This window comes from Tachyglossus aculeatus, chromosome 19 (genome assembly GCF_015852505.1).
Source record: "Tachyglossus aculeatus isolate mTacAcu1 chromosome 19, mTacAcu1.pri, whole genome shotgun sequence".
NCBI classification, from domain to species: domain Eukaryota; kingdom Metazoa; phylum Chordata; class Mammalia; order Monotremata; family Tachyglossidae; genus Tachyglossus; species Tachyglossus aculeatus.
In genome coordinates this window covers 32,801,681-32,820,460 of record NC_052084.1, presented here as the reverse complement: position 1 = coordinate 32,820,460, position 18,780 = coordinate 32,801,681, and the positions used below count along the sequence as shown (strand labels likewise).

At 47.3% G+C, this 18,780-nt stretch overlaps 2 protein-coding genes across 2 annotated transcripts in view; one reads left to right on the top strand and one right to left on the bottom strand.

The window, feature by feature from the left end:
* ANKRD6 (ankyrin repeat domain 6) overlaps window positions 1–4,798 on the bottom strand; it is a 102,583-nt gene extending 97,785 nt beyond the window's left edge. Inside the window, exon 1 of the mRNA XM_038760954.1 lies at window positions 4,675–4,798. The gene's annotated coding sequence lies outside the window, so the exon portion shown is untranslated. The remainder of the gene's footprint in view (window positions 1–4,674) is intronic.
* The window catches only part of RRAGD (Ras related GTP binding D), a 47,846-nt gene that overhangs the window by 4,574 nt on the left and 24,492 nt on the right, over window positions 1–18,780 (top strand). The window contains exons 3-7 of the mRNA XM_038760891.1: window positions 4,909–5,111; window positions 9,888–9,908; window positions 14,784–14,838; window positions 15,642–15,652; window positions 17,785–17,880. Coding sequence (XP_038616819.1) covers window positions 4,909–5,111; window positions 9,888–9,908; window positions 14,784–14,838; window positions 15,642–15,652; window positions 17,785–17,880 — 386 coding nt within the window. The remainder of the gene's footprint in view (window positions 1–4,908; window positions 5,112–9,887; window positions 9,909–14,783; window positions 14,839–15,641; window positions 15,653–17,784; window positions 17,881–18,780) is intronic.

Below are 18,780 nucleotides of genomic sequence, written 5' to 3'. Positions count from 1 at the left end.
CCCGGGCTTTGGAGTCAGAGGTCATGGGTTCAAATCCCGACTCCGCCAACTGTCAGCTGTGTGATTTTGGGCAAGTCACTTCACTGGGCCTCAGTTAGCTCATCTGTAAAATGGGGATTAAGACTGTGAGCCCCCCGTGGGACAACCTGATCGCCTTGTAACCTCCCCAGCGCTTAGAACAGTGCTCTGCACATAGTAAGCTTTTAATAAATGCCATTATTAATGGTATTTAATATTAACCATATTAATTAACATTAATGTTAACGTTAAGCGCTTCCTAGTTTTGTTGTCTGTCTCCCCCTTCTAGATTGCGAGCCCGTTGTTGGGCAGGGACCGTCTCTGTATGTTGCCGACTTGTACTTCCCAAGCGCTTAGTACAGTGCTCTGCACACGGTAAGCGCTCAATAAATTCATTCATTCAATCGTATTTATTGAGCACTTACTGTGTGCAGAGCATACAACTGAATGAATGAATGAATCACGGTCAGGCACTGTTCTAAGCGCCGGGGTGGAGCCAAGGTGAGGAGGTTGTCCCACGTGGGGCTCACGGTCTTCATCCCCATTTTACAGATGAGGAAACTGAGGCACTGAGAAGTTAAGCGGCTTGGCTCAGTGGAAAGAGCCCGGGCTTTGGAGTCGGAGGTCATGGGTTCAAATCCCGGCTCCGCCAACGGTCATCATCATCATCAATCGTATTTATTGAGCGCTTACTATGTGCAGAGCACTGGACTAAGCGCTTGGGAAGTACAAATTGGCAACATCTAGAGACGGTCCCTACCCAACAGTGGGCTCACAGTCTAAAAGGGGGAGACAGAGAACAAAACCAAACATACTAACAAAATAAAATAAATAGAACTGTCAGCTGCGTGACTTTGGGCAGGTCACTTTTCATTCAGTCATGTTTATTGAGCGCTTACTGTGTGCACAGCACTGGACTAAGCGCTTGGGAAGTACAAGTTGGCAACATATAGAGACGGTCCCTACCCAACAGGGGGCTTAACTTCTCTGGGCCTCAGTTCCCTCATCCGTAAAACGGGGATGAAGACGGTGAGCCCCACGTGGGACAACCTGATCACCTTGTATCCCCCCCCCAGCGCTTAGCACATAGTACGCGCTTAACAAATACCATCATCATTATTATTACTAAGCGGCTCACCTGAGGTCTCCCAGCAGACAGGTGGCGGGGGCGAGATTGGAACCCATGACCTTCTGAATCCCAGTCCCGGGCTCTGGGGTGGGGCCTGTTGTCCCCCAAAACCTCTAGTCCTCAACAACTGACTGCTCCTCCCTCTGCCGGGGGTGGGCCAAGCACACACACACACAAACACACAAAAATAGGCTTTTTTAAAATCATCATTTATCTGGTTCATGGGGCTGCTGCCGACTTGTACTTCCCAAGCGCTCAGTACAGTGCTCTGCACACGGTAAGCGCTCAACAAATACGATTGAATGAATGAACACGCACACACACACACAAACACACAAGAATAGGCTTTTTTTTAATCATCATTTATCTGGTTCATGGGGCTGCTGCCGACTTGTACTTCCCAAGCGCTCAGTACAGTGCTCTGCACACGGTAAGCGCTCAACAAATACGATTGAATGAATGAACACACACACAACACACAAGAATAGGCTTTTTTTATCATCATTTATCTGGTTCATGGGGCTGCTGCCGACTTGTACTTCCCAAGCGCTCAGTACAGTGCTCTGCACACGGTAAGCGCTCACGATTGAATGAATGAACACACACACACAAACACACAAGAATAGGCTTTTTTTAATCATCATTTATCTGGTTCATGGGGCTGCTGCCGACTTGTACTTCCCAAGCGCTCAGTACAGTGCTCTGCACACGGTAAGTGCTCAACAAATACGATTGAATGAATGAACACACACACACAAACACACAAGAATAGGCTTTTTTTAATCATCATTTATCTGGTTCATGGGGCTGCTGCCGACTTGTACTTCCCAAGCGCTCAGTACAGTGCTCTGCACACGGTAAGCGCTCAACAAATACGATTGAATGAACACACACACACCCCAACACATATACACACACGTGGCTTAGTGTCGAAGGCCCGGGTTTGGGAGTCAGAGCACGTGGGATCTAATTCCACCCCAGCTGGAAAATGGGGATGAAGCCTGGGAGCCCCACGTGGGGCAACCTCATTACCTTCTATCTACCCCACTGCTTGGCACATAGTAAGCACTTAATAAATACCATTATTATTATTATTAATAATACACACAGAACACACAAATTCATTCATTCAATCGCATTTACTGAGCGTAGAGCACTGTACTAAGCGCTTGGAGAGGACAATTCGGCAACAGAGACAATCCCTACTCAGAATAGTGCTTGGCACATAGTACGCGCTTACCAAGTACCATCATCATTATTATTATTACACACAGAACACACACAAACAGAACACTCAAATACCCCCCAAAAAATACACACAACACTCAAATGCACACCCACAGAGCACTCAAAATACCCCTCCCCACAAATACACACACACACACACACAGAGAACACTCAAATGTACAGCCACAGAACACTCAATACCCCCCCAACACAATACACACACAGAGAACACTCAAATGCACATCTCAGAACACGCAAATACGCCCCCACAAATACACACAACACTCAAATGCACACCCACAAAGCATTCAAAATACTCCCCCGCACAAATAAAAGCACACAACACAGAACACTCAAATGCACACCCATACAACACTCGAATACCTCCCCCCGTCACAAATACACACGCAGGACACTCAAATGCACACCCACACAACACTCAAATACCCACCCCAATACACAAACACTCAAAATATCCCCCCCGGAAAAATACACCCACAGGACGCTCAAACGCACACCCACAAGACACTCAAATGCCCCCCCCACACACAAATACACACACCCAACGAACACTCCAATGCTCACCCACGGAACACTCAAATATCCCCCCGCACACACAACGTATACACACACACAACATACACACACAAAACGAACACTCAAATGCACACCCACGGAACACTCAAATACCCCCCCCCCCCACACACACACACAAATACACACCCGGGACACTCAAATGGACACCCACATTACACTCAAACACCCCCCCACACACAAATACACCCACGGAACTCAAATACACACCCGCGGAACACTCAAATCCCCCCCCCACACACACACATAAATACACACCCGGGACACTCAAATGCATACCCACATTACACTCAAACACCCCCCCCACACAAATACACCCACGGAACTCAAACACACACCCATGGAACACTCAAATACACACCCGGGACACTCAAATTCATTCATTCAATCGTATTTATTGAGGGCTTACTATGTGCAGAGCACTGTACTAAGCGCTTGGGAAGTACAAATCGGCAACAGAGAGAAACGGTCCCTACCCAATAATGGGCTCACAGTCTGGAAGGGAGAGACAGACAACAAAACAAAACACGTACATTTGCAAATGTACACCCACATTACACTCAAACACCCCCCCACACACAAATACACCCACGGAACTCAAAAGCACACCCACGGAACACTCAAATACCCCCCCCACACACACACACACAAATACACATCCAGGACACTCAAATGTACACCCACATTACAGCCACATTACACCCAAACACCCCCCCACAAATACACACACACACAAAACACCCCCCCAGAACTCAAATGCACACCCACAGAACACTCAAATGCACACCCACATTACACTCAAACACCCCCCCCCGCACACACAAACACACACACACACAAAACGATCACTCAAATGCACACCCACGGAACACTCAAATACCCCCCACACACACACACACAAAAACACACCCGGGACACTCAAATGGACACCCACATTACACTCAAACACCCCCCCACACAAATACACCCACGGAACTCAAATACACACCCACGGAACACTCAAATACCCCCCCCACACACACACACAAAAAAACACACCCGGGACACTCAAATGCATACCCACATTACACTCAAACACCCCCCCACACAAATACACCCACGGAACTCAAATACACACCCACGGAACACTCAAATACCCCCCACACACACACACACAAAAACACACCCGGGACACTCAAATGCATACCCACATTACACTCAAACAGCCCCCCACACACAAATACATCCACGAAACTCAAAAACACACCCACGGAACACTCAAATACCCCCACCCACCCACACACACACAAATACACATCCAGGACACTCAAATGCACACCCACATTACACTCAAACCCCCCCCCCCCCCATACAAATACACCCACGGAACTCAAATACACACCCACGGAACACTCAAATACCCCCCCCCACACACACACACAAATACACATCCAGGACACCCACATTACACTCAAACACCCCCCCACAAATACACACACACAAAAAAAAGCCCCACACCCCCCAGAACTCAAATGCACACCCACATTACACTCAAACACCCCCCACATACCAATACACGCACACACCCCCAGGACACTCAAATGCACACCCACAGAAGACTCAAAATACCCCCTCCCCCGCACAAATACACCCCCCCAAGCACCCCCAAACACCCCCTCCCCGCACAGACACCGAGACAGGTCGGTTCCTATGTACTGAGCGCTTACTGTGTGCAGGGCAGCGCAGAACTGCGGAGCCTTGAGGGCCGCCCAGCAGGAGGAGGGGCAGCAGCGGTTGGTACCCCCCCTGATGATGCGGGTGATGCCCCCCGAGGCTGGTCACACACACACACACACACACAGACACACGCACACACACACACACACAGACAGACACACTGCTCCTCCTCCTCCTTGTTGGCCGCCGCCTCCCCCTTGACGCCCTCCGGGCCTGCCCTGCAGGGTGGAGGGGGGAATAGGCCGCAGCTGCAGCGCCCCCTACCGCCCGCCCTTCGCCGGCCACGGGGGGGGAATCGGCCGCAGCAACAGCGCCCCCTGCCGCCCGCCCTTCGCCGGCCACGGGGGGGATCGGCCGCAGCAGCAGCGCCCCCTACCGCCCTCCCTCCGCGGCCGCCCTTGTCCCTTTGCTTCCTCCCTTGGCTCTCGTGCTGTTTCTCACTCGAATCATTATTTGTTAGGCCGCTGCCTATAATGACGATGATTATTACGGTATTGATTAAGCGCTTGTCACTACTGTAATTTATTAAACCCTTACTATAATTATGATTATTATGGTATTTCTTAAGCGCTTGTCACCGTGGTATTTATTCAGCTCCTACCGTAACATAATTCTTACTAGAATGATGATTGTGATTACTGGAATTATGATTCTTATGGTATTTACTAAGCGCTTGTTACCGTTGTATTTATTCAGCTCTTACTAGAATGAGGATTATTATGGTATTTCTTAAGCGCTTGTCACCGTGGTATTTGTTCAGCTCCTACCGTAACATAATTCTTACTAGAATGATGATTGTGATTACTGGAATTATGCTTCTTATGGTATTTACTAAGCGCTTGTTACAGTTGTATTTATTCAGCTCTTACTAGAATGAGGATTATTATGGTATTTGTTAAGCGCTTGTTACCGTTGTATTTATTCAGCTCTTACTAGAATGATGATTATTACGGTATGATTATTATGGTGTTTATTAGGCGCTTGTTACTATTGTATTTATTAAGGCCTTACTAGAATTATGATTATTATGGTATTTATTAAGCGCTTATTACTATTGTATTAAGCTCTTACTATAATTATGATTATTATGGTATTTATTAAGCGCTTGTCACTACTTTATTTATTAAGCTCTTACTATAATTATGATTATTATGGTATTAAGCGCTTGTCACCGTGGTATTTATTCAGCTCCTACTGTAACATAATTCTTACTAGAATGATGATTGTGATTACTGGAATTATGATTCTTATGGTATTTACTAAGCGCTTGTTACAGTTGTATTTATTCAGCTCTTACTAGAATGAGGATTATTATGGTATTTATTAAGCGCTTGTTACTGTTGTATTTATTCAGCTCTTACTAGAATGATGATTATTATGGTATGATTATTGTGGTGTTTATTAAGCGCTTGTTACTATTGTATTTATTCAGCTCTTACTATAATTATGATTATTATGGTATTTATTAAGCGCTTGTTACTATTGTATTTATTAAGCTCTTACTATAATTATGATTATTATGGCATTTATTAAGCGCTTGTTACTATTGTATTTATTAAGCTCTTACTATAATTATGATTATTAAGGTATTTATTAAGCACTTACTACTATTGTATTTATTAAGCTCTTACTATAATTATGATTATTATGGTGTTTATTAAGCACTTGTTACTATTATATTTATTCAGCTCTTACTAGAATTATGATTATTATGGTATTTATTAAGCGCTTGTTACTATTGTATTTATTAAGCTCTTACTATAATTATGATTATTATGATATTCATTAAGCGCTTGTTACTATTGTATTTATTAAGCTCTTACTATAATTATGATTATTATGGTATTTATTAAGCACTTGTTACTGTTGTATTTATTAAGCTCCTACTATAATTATGATTATTATGGTATTTATTAGGCGCTTGTTACTGTTGTGTTTATTCAGCTCTTACTAGAATTATTATTATTATGGTATTTATTAAGCGCTTGTTACTATTGTATTTAATAATCTCTTACTATAATTATGATTATTATGGAATTTATTACGGGTTTACTATAATAATTATCATTGTTATTGTTATGGTATTGTGTCTACTGTAATTATGATTATTATGGTATTTGTTAAGTGCTTACTGTAATTATTATGCTATTTGTTAAGTGTATTATTATTATTTTTATTATGGTATCTGTTAAGCACTTACTATAGTGATGATTATGGTATTTGTTACGCACATAGTATAATTTTTATTTTTATTGTTATGGTATTTGTTTAGCGCTTACTACAGTCAGCACTTAGAACAGTGCTTTACACATAGTAAGTGCTTGATAAATGCCATTATTATTATTATTATGGTATTTGTTAAGCATTATTATGAAGCATTAAGCAAAATTATTATTATTGTACTTGTTAACTGCTTACTATAATTATTATTATTATTATGGTGTTTGTTAAATGCTTACTATAATTCATGACAGTATTTGTTAAACATGTTCTATAATCATTATTATTATTACTATTATGGTATTAGTTAAGTGCTTACTATACTATTATTATTATTATTATTGTATTTGTTAAGCACTTACTATGTGCCAGGCACTGAGGTACTAAGCAGTGAGAGAGCTACGTAATAATCACGATAATTATGGTATTTGTTAAGGGCTTACTATGTGCCAGGCACTGTTCTAAGCGCTGGGGTGGATACAAGGTAATTAGATTGTCCCACGTGGGACTCACAGTCTTCATCCCCATTTTACAGATGCGGTAACTGAGACCCAGGGAAGTGAAGTGACTTGCCCAGAGTCACACGGCTGACAAGCGGCAGAGCCGGGGATTAGAACAGCGTGGCTCAGTGCGAAAGAGCCCGGGCTTTGGAGTCCGAGGTCATGGGTTCAAATCCCGGCTCCGCCAACTGCCAGCTGTGTGACTTTGGGCAAGTCACTTAACTTGTCTGGGCCTCAGTTACCTCGTCTGTAAGATGGGGATTAAGACTGCGACCTCCCCCGGGTGGGACAACCTGATCACCTTGTAACCTCCCCAGCGCTTAGAACAGTGCTTTGCACATAGTAAGCGCTTAATAAATGCCATCATTATTATTATTATATTATGTCTACTTTATTTTGTCTATTTATTTTATTTTGTCTGTTTTATTTTGTTAGTATGTTTGGTTTTGTTCTCCGTCTCCCCCCTTCTAGACTGTGAGCCCGCCGTTGGGTAGGGCCTGTCTCTAGATGTTGCCAACTTGTACTTCCCAAACGCTTAGTCCGGTGCTCTGCACGCAGTAAGCGCTCAATAAATACGATCGATGATGATGATGATGATGAAGCCAGGGCCTCCGACACCCAGGCTCGTGCTCTTTCTGACAGGCCACGTTGCTTACAAGGCCCCAAGGACCAGACCAATTAATCAAAGGCCTTCAGAGGTGCTGCCTGAAAGGCTCCCAACGGCAGGACTCCTTTGCACTGCCAGCTGGCCTTCCCCTTCCCTCTCTTTCACCAAAATAATGGATGGTTTCTCCGAGCGCCCAAACATTTCTCAAGAGACGCTCCGTGTCGCTTGTGGCCGGGTTCTAAAAACTCCATCGGGGGACGGCGAAGCATCTTGGAACCTTATTAAGAGGTTTGTCAAGGGGACAACTGTTGAAAACCTAACCAGAAGGAGGAAAAAAAGAACCCATCTTAGGAGGGAAATGGAAAATTAGGGACATAAAGGGGGGACCTTCAAGTGTGCACGCAGCATCTGCGTATTAAGTTTGGCATCTGGTGTTTTACTCTGATAGTTCCCACAGTAGTTGCCTATCAGAGCGGCAGATTTCGCCGCTTCGGGAACCTCAGAAGTTACGTTCGCCTCCCCTTCCCTGTCGAGCGCCTCTCCCCCGCCGCCCCTTTTCTATATGGAGAAGCGGCGTGGCTCGCTGGAAGGAGCGTGGGCTCGGGAGTCGGGGGTCACGGGTTCAAATCCCAGCTCCGCCAGTTGTCAGCTGTGTGACCTTGGGCAAGTCACTTGACTTCTCTGTGCCTCAGTTACCTCATCTGTAAAATGAGGATTAAGAATATTTATTTATTTATTTATTTTACTTGTACATATCTATTCTATTTATTTTATTTTGTTAGTATGTTTGGTTTTGTTCTCTGTCTCCCCCTTTTAGACTGTGAGCCCACTGTTGGGTAGGGACTGTCTCTGTATGTTGCCAACTTGGACTTCCCAAGCGCTTAGTACAGTGCTCTGCACACAGTAAGTGCTCTATAAATATGATTGATAATGATGATGAATAATGATGGCATTTGTTAAGCGCTTACCATGTGCGACGCTCTGTTCTAAGCGCAGGGGGGATACAAGGTAATCAGGTTGCCCCATCTGGGGCTCACAGTCTTCATCCCCATTTTACAGATGAGACAACTGAGGCCCAGTGAAGTGACTTGCCCAAGGTCATACAGCTGACAAGTGGCGGAGCCGGGATTCAAACCCACGACCTCTGACTCCCAAGCCTGGGCTCTTTCCACTGTGCCACGCTGCTTCTGAAGATTAAGACTGTGAGCCCCCCGTGGGACAACCTGATCACCTTATATAATAATAATAATGATGGCATTTATTAAGCGCTTACTATGTGCGAAGCACTGTTCTAAGCACTGGGGAGGTTACAAGGTGATCAGGTTGTCCCACGTGGGGCTCACAGTCTTCATCCCCATCTTACAGATGAGGTAACTGAGGCCCAGAGAAGTGAAGTGACTTGCCCAAAGTCACACAGATGACAAGTGGCGGAGCCGGGATTTGAACCCATGAACTCTAACTCCAAAGTCCGTGATCTTTCCACCGAGCCACGCTGCTTCTCCCCCTTCAGTGCTTAGAACAGTGCTCGCACATAGTAATAATAATAATAATAATGGCATTTGTTAAGCGCTTACTACGTGCAGAGCACTGTTCTAAGCGCTGGGGTGGATACAAGGTGATCAAGTTGCCCCACGTGGGGCTCACAATCTTAATCCCCATTTTACAGACGAGGTAACTGAGGCTCAGAGAAGTTAAGTGACTTGCCCGAGGTCACACAGCAGTCATGTGGTGGAGTCGGGATTCGAACCCATGACCTCTGACTCCAAAGCCCGGGCTCTTTCCACTGAGCCAAGCTGCTTAAGCGCTTAACAAATGCCATCATCGTCGTTATTATATCGATTCTGGAAATTTCTGTTTTTCTTTCTTTTTTCTGTAGCTCCGATCGTGGATTCCCACTGTAAGTAGCCCTGCAGCTGGTGGCCTCCCCTCCAACGCTGTTAAGTGAGGAGATTGAGGCTGGATTGGGGCGGGATGGGGGAGAAGGAAGCCCATGGTGGTGGGGGAGGAGGAGGAGGAGGAGGAGGAAGAGCAGGGAGAAGGGGGGGGCAGTGACTTCCCTGGTGAAGTCAAAGGGAGAGCCCTGAATCGCAATCATTTCAGGAGGAAGTGATTTCCACTGGGCTGAAGTGGAGCTATTTCCACTTCCCTGTCAGGGACAGTGGAGAGTGACCCCGGCAATGAGTGGCTAGATCGTGGGTCTGGAAGTTCGGAAGGACCTGCCTTCTAATCTGGGCTCTGCCACTTGTCAGCTGGGTGACCTTGGATAAGTCATTTCACTTCTCTGTTCCCTCCTCCGTAAAATAGGGATTAAAACTGCAAGCCCTATGTGGCCATTATCTACCCCAGTGTTTAGTAAAGTGCCTGGCTTAGAGTAAGCACTTAAATATTATTTTAAAAAATGAGCGAAGAATAGCTAGCTTCAACCAAGGGATTCAATATCCTCTCTTAGCCTGTTTCTTGGCTGTTGCCACTCTCTGGTTTCCCCTCACCACCACCCCGACACCCCCTCCCCTTACACACACACATACACACCACCATCATCATCATCATCAATCATATTTATTGAGCGCTTACTGTGTGCAGAGCACTGTACTAAGCGCTTGGGAAGTCCAAGTTGGCAACATATAGAGACAGTCCCTACCCAACAGTGGGCTCACAGTCTAAAAGGAGACTGTGGTGGTGTGTTCCACCACCACCACCACGCAAACTCTGTTATTATCAGAGAAGCAGCGTGGCTCAGTGGAAAGAGCACGCTCTTTGGAGTCAGAGGTCATGGGTTCAAATCCTGGCTCCGCCAATTGCCAGCTGTGTGACTTTGGGCAAGTCACTTAACTTCTCTGTGCCTCAGTTACCTCATCTGTAAAATGGGGATTAAGACTGAGAGCCCCCCATGGGACAGCATGAGCACTTTGTAACCTCCCCAGCGCTTGGAACAGTGCTTTGTACATAGTAAGCACTTAATAAATGCTATTATTATTATTAGTGGGGCTATCTTGGGGAGACCTCTTAGGAAACCCCAGAAGCAAGAGTCCTTATCATTATCCTCATCATCAATGATATTCTTCTGGGCACATACTGAGTGTGAAGCCCTGAACTAAACACCGGGGAGGCCTTTAACAGAAGCAGGCCACGTGATCACTACTCTCTGGGAGCCTACAAAAAGTACTTGAATTAACAAACGTAATAAATAAAAATATACGTATGTTCATAAGTGGGATTTGTGCAGTGCCAGGACAACCAGCCCTGACCCAGAAGATTTTTAGGCCTGCGTGCTAGATGAATGCAAGCCGAGGGCACAGAGTCTATTCATTCACTCATTCATTCAATTGTATTTATTGAGCGCTTACTGTGTGCAGAGCACTGTACTAAGTGCTTGGGAAGTAAAAGTTGGCAACGTATAGAGACGGTCCTTACCCAGCAGTGGGCTCACAGTCTAGAAGGGGGAGACAGAGAACAGAACAAAACATATTAACAAAATAAAGTCTACCTTCTCAGCCCATGCTCCCTGCAATACCTGTAAAACAATACCCTTCCTAGCCTCCAACCAGCCATGAGATTTTGCTTGGGACCCCAGCCGCCCTCCCCCCCCCCACCAAAAAACCCAAAACTCCTATAAAAGAGGCTCACACCCCTGTTTAAATACTTCTTCGGCTACTGATGCTGACTGTAGCTCACCGAACCATCGTCAGAACACCCAGTGAAAACTTTGCCAGCTGGTCACAATTTTGGTGGACTGACCTATTTTGGAACTTTTGTTGGGTGGGCAAGGGGTGCAAGCCCCCAGAAAATTGGGATCCTCCAGTTTAGTCCTCCTGGATCCTAGGAAGACAAGAAGTCTTAACTGAAAGAGGCGACTGCTTCTGGAAGACCTAACTACCAATGTCACCCCACAGTTTCTCACCAGCATAGCCTGTCCCACGAACCACATCGGCTGAGGTGCCAATAGCCCGTTGTCTAGACTGTGAGCCCGTTGTGGGCAGGGATTGTCTCTGTTGCTGTAGGGTACCTCCCAAGTGCTTGGTATGCCAAGTGTTTGGCATCCCCAAAACATAATAAGTGCTTAATAAATACTATTAATAATGATGGTATTTGTTAAGTGCTTACTTTGTGCCAAGCACTGTTCTAAGCACTGGGGTAGATACACGGTAAACAGGTTATCCCACCTGGGGCTCACAGACTTAATCTCGATTTTACAGACAAGGTAACTGAGGCACAGAGAAGTTAAGTGACTTGCCCAAAGTCACGTAACTGACAAATGGCAGAGCTGGGATTAGAACTCATGATTATTATTTTTATGCTCATGTGTCTGCTAATTCCGTTGTACTGTGTTCTCCCAATGTCTTAGTAAAGTGCTCTGCACATATTAATCATTCAGTAAAAACGATTGATTGATTGATTAATACCTAAGGGTCTACCACTCTATCCCCATTTCCCTACTCCTCCTTACTTCTGCAATTTACATGCACTTATATTGTCCTCTTCCAAATATTTAGCATAGTGCTTTGCACATTGTAAGCCCTCAATAAATACCAATGACTGATTAATATATTTACTTTACTCAGGCCCTACTGAGAGCTCACCTCCTCCAGGAGGCCTTCCCAGACTGAGCCCCTTCCTTCCTCTCCCTCTCATCTCCCTCTCCTTCCCCCCATCTTACCTCCTTCCCTTCCCCACAGCACCTGTATATATGTATATATGTTTGTACATATTTATTACTCTATTTATTTATTTATTTTACTTGTACATATCTGTTCTATTTATTTTATTTCGTTAGCATGTTTGGTTTTGTTCTCTGTCTCCCCCTTTTAGACTGTGAGCCCACTGTTGGGTAGGGACTGTCTCTATATGTTGCCAATTTGTACTTTCCAAGCGCTTAGTACAGTGCCTTGCACATAGTAAGCGCTCAATAAATACGATTGATGATGATGATGATGATGGTACAGTGCTCTGCACACAGTAAGCACTCAATAAACACAACGGTGAATGAATAGCCTCCGCTTTTCCTCCATGGAGGGGGCCGAAGGCAAGTGCTTCAGTGACTCCATCTGGAAAATGTGGGAATGATTTTACAAACTACTTTAAGTCCCTTCCTTTAGCCTTCCTCCCCTCTTTCCCCACCCCGCACCAAAAACAATCTGCCTACATTTTCTTTCCCCTCTTCAGAGAATGACTGCCGATAACCCAATAGATGAGATCAGCATTCTTCAAGACTCCTCTGGCATAACTCATGTCTCACCCTGGACAAGTAAGTGGGGACTCTTGGCAAAGCTGGACAACGGCACTTTATCTCACCGAGCTGGGATGAGATGTGGATTGCATTTCTTGGAAGCTAAGAACAGAATAAATAAAAGAAGGGTCCGTCATGCCTCTCTTTGAGATTGCGAGTCACTTCAGAGCGCTCTGTCCTTGGTCCAGGCCTGGCTTGAACTGGTGACCCAAAAGCCTCATTCTTGACTCCGTGGTGGCTGCTTAGCACGTTTAAATTTGTCATGACAAGCTCTCCACAAACACAAAACTAGACTGTTTATTGGAACAGTTGCTTTTCCTGATGCAGTTGAAAGTTTCCAGGCCACTGAAACAGTATCAAAATGGCTACTAGCCAACTATCTTGAAACTCACCTTTCAAACCCAACCTCCTCTAAAACGGGGGGCTAATTACAGCATTTGATACTGCGTTTGTAACCCTGGACTTAAGGGACCGCACTTTGTTCGCGCCAGGAGTGGGGAATCATTTTGAAACAGAATTTTTCTGTAGAAAATTCTGGATTTCACCGACATCTTCCCCAGGGCCAACCCAATTCTAGGAGGCCCCTAGACTTTAAGCTGGTTGTGGGCAGGGAATGTGCCTACCAACTCTGCTACGCTGGACTCTTCTAAGCGCTTGGAAGAGCACCCAGTAAGTGTTCAATAAATACAATTGATGGATTGGTTGATCGAGCCAACTGGCACCAGGTTTCTTAAACAAAGTTCCAACCTGATTATGAAAAACTCCAGATCTGATGAAGAGACCCATGCACAGAAAAAATATGAATTCATATGGTAATCCAGTAGGTCATTAATATGAAAAGGTTTCAACATTTGGACTTGCTTTTTTTCTGTTTCTGGGGTTCTAAGTAAATGTACCCTAATTTCAAAAGTAGGTGAATACTGAAATTATAACCAAGGAAGATTATGGGGGTGAAAGTATCAGGGTTGTGAAACAAAGCTTTCCCATTCAAGCCTGTTAAATTGTAGTATGTTGTTTAGTTGAAATAGTGATACGTAGGTCCCTGTCATTCGCTTCTGAGAAGGGAGTAGTAATAATAATAAAATAATGTTGGTATTTGTTAAGCGCTTACTATGTGCCAAGCACTGTTCGAAGCGCTGGAGTAAATTGATGCAAATATATTCATACTGCCTTATAATCTTCCCCAGTAGCCTGCAAGATCCTGGAGGGCAGGAATGGGGCTTGTAAATTGATTGTATTTTCCCAAGTCATTTAGTACAGTGCTTTACTCGTAGAAGGGACTCAATAAACACTACTGATCGTTTGATGAGGAACTCCTAGTTACCAGAGGGAGTTGGGCCACGGATTTATCAGTTTCCTTATGGGGATTAAATGCGGCCCCTTAGCCTAGGAGCCCTTTGGGCCTCATCTGATTTTGTTGTATCCAGCACGAAAGACAGTGCTTGGCACATAGTAAGAGCTTAACAAATACCACAGTTAATAATAGAAATAAAATGCATGGCCCCTGCCCGAGAGGCATTTTCAATTTATACTCTCTGTCCAAAGGTGAAGATTCATTTCAGAACTCCAACTCCCTGAGAGCGGAAACGACCATCAACTCGTGAGCAGAAAACGTGCCTACCAACCGTGTCGTATTTTACCCTTCAAGCACTTAGCACAGTGCTCTGCACCCAATAAGCGCTCAGTAAATAGCACTGATCGATTGAGTCATCAGGGACCCTGTGGATGTTGAGTAAATATCAAATGAAAACAGCATTCCGTTCTCCCTGTTTTGAGGTGTCATTTCCTAGTCATTTCCTAACCATAACAAGTTACGCGACCCCCCCCACCAACCTTCAAAGCCCTACTGAGAGCTCACCTCCTCCAGGAAGCCTTCCCAAACTGAGCCCCCTTTTTCCTCTCCCCATCCCCCTGGCCCTACCTCCTTCCCCTCCCCACAGCACTTGTATGTATATTTGTACAGATTTATTACTCCTTTTCTTTTACTCGTACATATTTACTATTCTATTTGTTTTGTTAATGATGTGCATATAGCTTTAATTCTATTTGTTCTGACGATTTTGACACCTGTCTACATGTTTTGTTTTGCTGTCTGTCTAGACTGTGAGCCTGTTGTTGGGGAGGGACCGCCACTATATGTTGCCGACTTGTACTTCCCAAGCGCTTAGTACAGTGCTCTGCACACAGTAGGTGCTCAATAAATACGATTGAATGAATGAATGAATTTCCATTTTTGGTCTTCTCGATTTCAACCCTGAATAGAGTAGCTGGATGAATTGGAGAAGAGCAAGCCTCTCTTTCCTCCTGAAACAACGGGGATAGTTTAGCAACTTCCAATGAGTTTCCCTGGAAAGATTAGTTGAATAACCATTTCACACTGTCTTGGGTATGCCCTCCGTGCAGTTCGCACGATGGTCAGGAAGATAAAACCAAAGACAAATCAAAGCTTTCTGTCAAGCCCTTCTTCCCATTCCATTCATTCATTCAATCGTATTTATTGAGCGCTTTGTTAACAGAGACAAGAGGAGAGAATGAGGATGCAAATCTATTGGCCTGGGGAAAAAGGCCTGGTGAGTACTAGGGTTTTTTTTTCATTTTATTTATTCATTCATTCAATCGTATTTATTGAGCGCTTACTATGTGCAGAGCACTGTACTAAGCGCTTGATAATTATGGCATTTGTTCAGCGCCTACTATGTGCCGAGCACCCTGCTAAGCGCTGGGGTAGATACAAAGTAATCAGGTTGTCCCACGTGGGGCTCACAGTCTTTCTCCCCATTTTACAGATGAGGGAACTGAGCCGCAGAGAAGTGAAGTGGCTTGCCCAAGGTCACACAGCAGACACGTGGCGGAGCCGGGATTAGAACCCACGTCCTCTGACTCCCAAGTTCGGGCTCTTTCCACTAAGCCACGTTGCTTCTCATTACAGCTTCGATTCGAATGCCAGGGTCAGGGGGCACAGTGCATTATTCAATCGTACTGATTGAGAGCTTACTGTGTGCAAAGCACTGTACTGAGCGCTTAGGAGAGTACAACATAACAACAGACACATTCCTGCCCACGACGAGCTCATTTAGCATTCAGGGTTTATCAGTTCCCAAGACCATTTGGGTTCAGTCCACCCCTGCCTGCTCTACTTTGCCCTCAGTGTCTGTGAAGCAGCAAACCAAGACTGATGTTTAAGGGGAGGGAGGGTGAACCATCTGCCAGGGTCTGCATGGCTGTTTTCTGCTCTGCATCATCAATCGTCTTGATTGGGCGCATACTGTGTGCAGAGCACTGTGCCAAGCGCTGGGGACAGTACCCTACAACAGAAGAAGCAGATGTATTCTCAGTCCATAACCAGCTTAAATAAGGGGCTCCGCCACTTGTCTGCTGTGTGGCCTTGGGCAAGTCGCTTCCCTTCTCTGGGCCTCAGTTACCTCCTCTGTAAAATGGGGATTGAGACTGTGAGCCCCACGTGGGACAGGGACAGTGTGTGTCCAACCCCATTTGCTTGTATCTGCCCCAGCGCTTAGTACAGTGCCTGGCACATAGGAAGTGCTTAACAAATACAATTATTATTATCTATTCTTATTAATGGTGTGGGAGGGAAGGGGAAAAGGAAGGAGAGGGAAGGGGGGTTGTAGAGTTTGTTTGTGGGAGAGAGAGAGAGGGCGACTGATGGAGGGCAGAGGTAGAGGCCTGGGTGTGTGGATGTCTGTGGCCGAGGGAGAGGGAAGGGAAGAAGGAGGAAGAATAGAAGAAAAAGGGGGTGTGTAGAGTCTGCTTGGGAGGAAGAAAGGGGAGAGGCCTAGTGGGGGCGGGGAGTGTGTGTGTGTATGGATGGATGTCTGTGGCCGAGGGAGAGGGAAGGGAAGAAGGAGGAAGAATAGAAGAAAAAGGGGGTGTGTAGAGTCTGCTTGGGAGAAAGAAAAGGGAGAAGCCTAGTGGGGGCGGGTGTGTGTGTGTTTGTGTGTGTGTGTTTGTGTCCGGGGGGGAGGAGGGAGAGGGAAAGGGAAAAGGAGGAAGAATAGAAGAAAAAAAAGGGGGTGTGTAGAGTCTGCTTGGGAGAGAGAGAGAGAGAGAGAGAGGGCACTGTTGGAGGGAGGGGGCAGAGTGTGTGTGTGTCTGTCTGTCTGTCTGCGGGGGGACGGGAGAGGGAAGGGGAAAAGGAGGAAGAAAGAGGGGATAGGGAGTGTAGAATCTGATTGGGGGGGAGAGAAAGAGAGAGAGAGAGAGGCGGCTGCTGGAGGGGTGTGTGTGTGTGTGTGTGTGTGTGTGTGTGTGTGTGTGTGTGCTCACCGCCTTTGGGGAGGAGGTACCAGTGCCCCTGCGGGGTGGGGGTGGGGGAGTGTGTGCGTGAGAGTGTGTGACAATGTGTGTCAGGTGACTCGGGTCACGCAGTGTATGGTGTCGGTGTGCCGTGTCCGTCTCGGGGTCGGTGCGATGAGCCCCGGGCCGGGCCCGCCGCCCCCTCCTCCGGCCCGGCAGCCCCTTCCTCCTCCTCCGCCTCCGCCTCCGCCTCCGCCTCCTCCTTCTCGGCCGGGCCCGGGCCCGGGCCAAGGGGACAACGGGGAGCCCGAGGGCCCGAGGGGGGACGGGGAGGGGGAGGAGGGCCCCCACCCCCCACGGGACCCCGACGGAGGACCGGACGACGGAGGTGAGCCACCCCACCCCATCCCACCCCCCTGAGCCCGGCCCTCTGACCCCGGGACCCCCCTGATCCCAGCCCTCTGACCCCCAGCCCCCTGACCCCCAGCCCTCTGACTCCCCCGGGACCCCCCTGATCCCGGCCCTCTGACCCCGGGACCCCCCTGATCCTAGTCCTCTGACCCCAGCCCTCTCATCCCCAGCCCTCTGACTCCCCCGGGACCCCCCTGATCCCAGCCCTCTGACCCCCAGCCCTCTCATCACCAGCCCTCCGACTCCCCCAGGACCCCCCTGATCCCAGCCCTCTGACCCCCAGCCCTCTCATCCCCAGCCCTCTGACTCCCCCAGGATCCCCCTGACCCCAGCCCTCTGACCCCAGGACCCCCCTGATCCCAGCCCCCTGACCCCCAGCCCTCTGACTCCCCCAGGACCCCCCTGACCCCAGCCCTCTGACCCCCAGCCCTCTCATCCCCAGCCCTCTGACTCCCCCAGGACCCCCCTGATCCCAGCCCTCTGACCTCCAGCCCTCTCATCCCCAGCCCTCTGACTCCCCCAGGACCCCCCCTTATCCCAGCCCTCTGACCCCAGGACCCCCCCACCCCGATCCCAGCCCTCTCTGCCCCCTCAGGACTCCCTGACCTCAGCCCTCTGACCCCCCACCTCCCCGGGACCCCCCACCTCCCCGGGACCCCCCAACCCCAGCCCTCTGCCCCCAGGACCCCCCTGATTCCAGTCCTCTGACCCCCAGCCCTCTGCCCCCCAGCCCTGTGCTCCCAGAACCCCCCGACCCCGGACCTCTGACTCCCCCAGGACCCCCTGACCCCAGCCCTCTGACCCCCAGGGCCTCTGGGACCCTGTGGTGATCCAGTTTTCCCTCTCCTCCCCCTTCCCCTTTTCCCTCTCTTCCCTC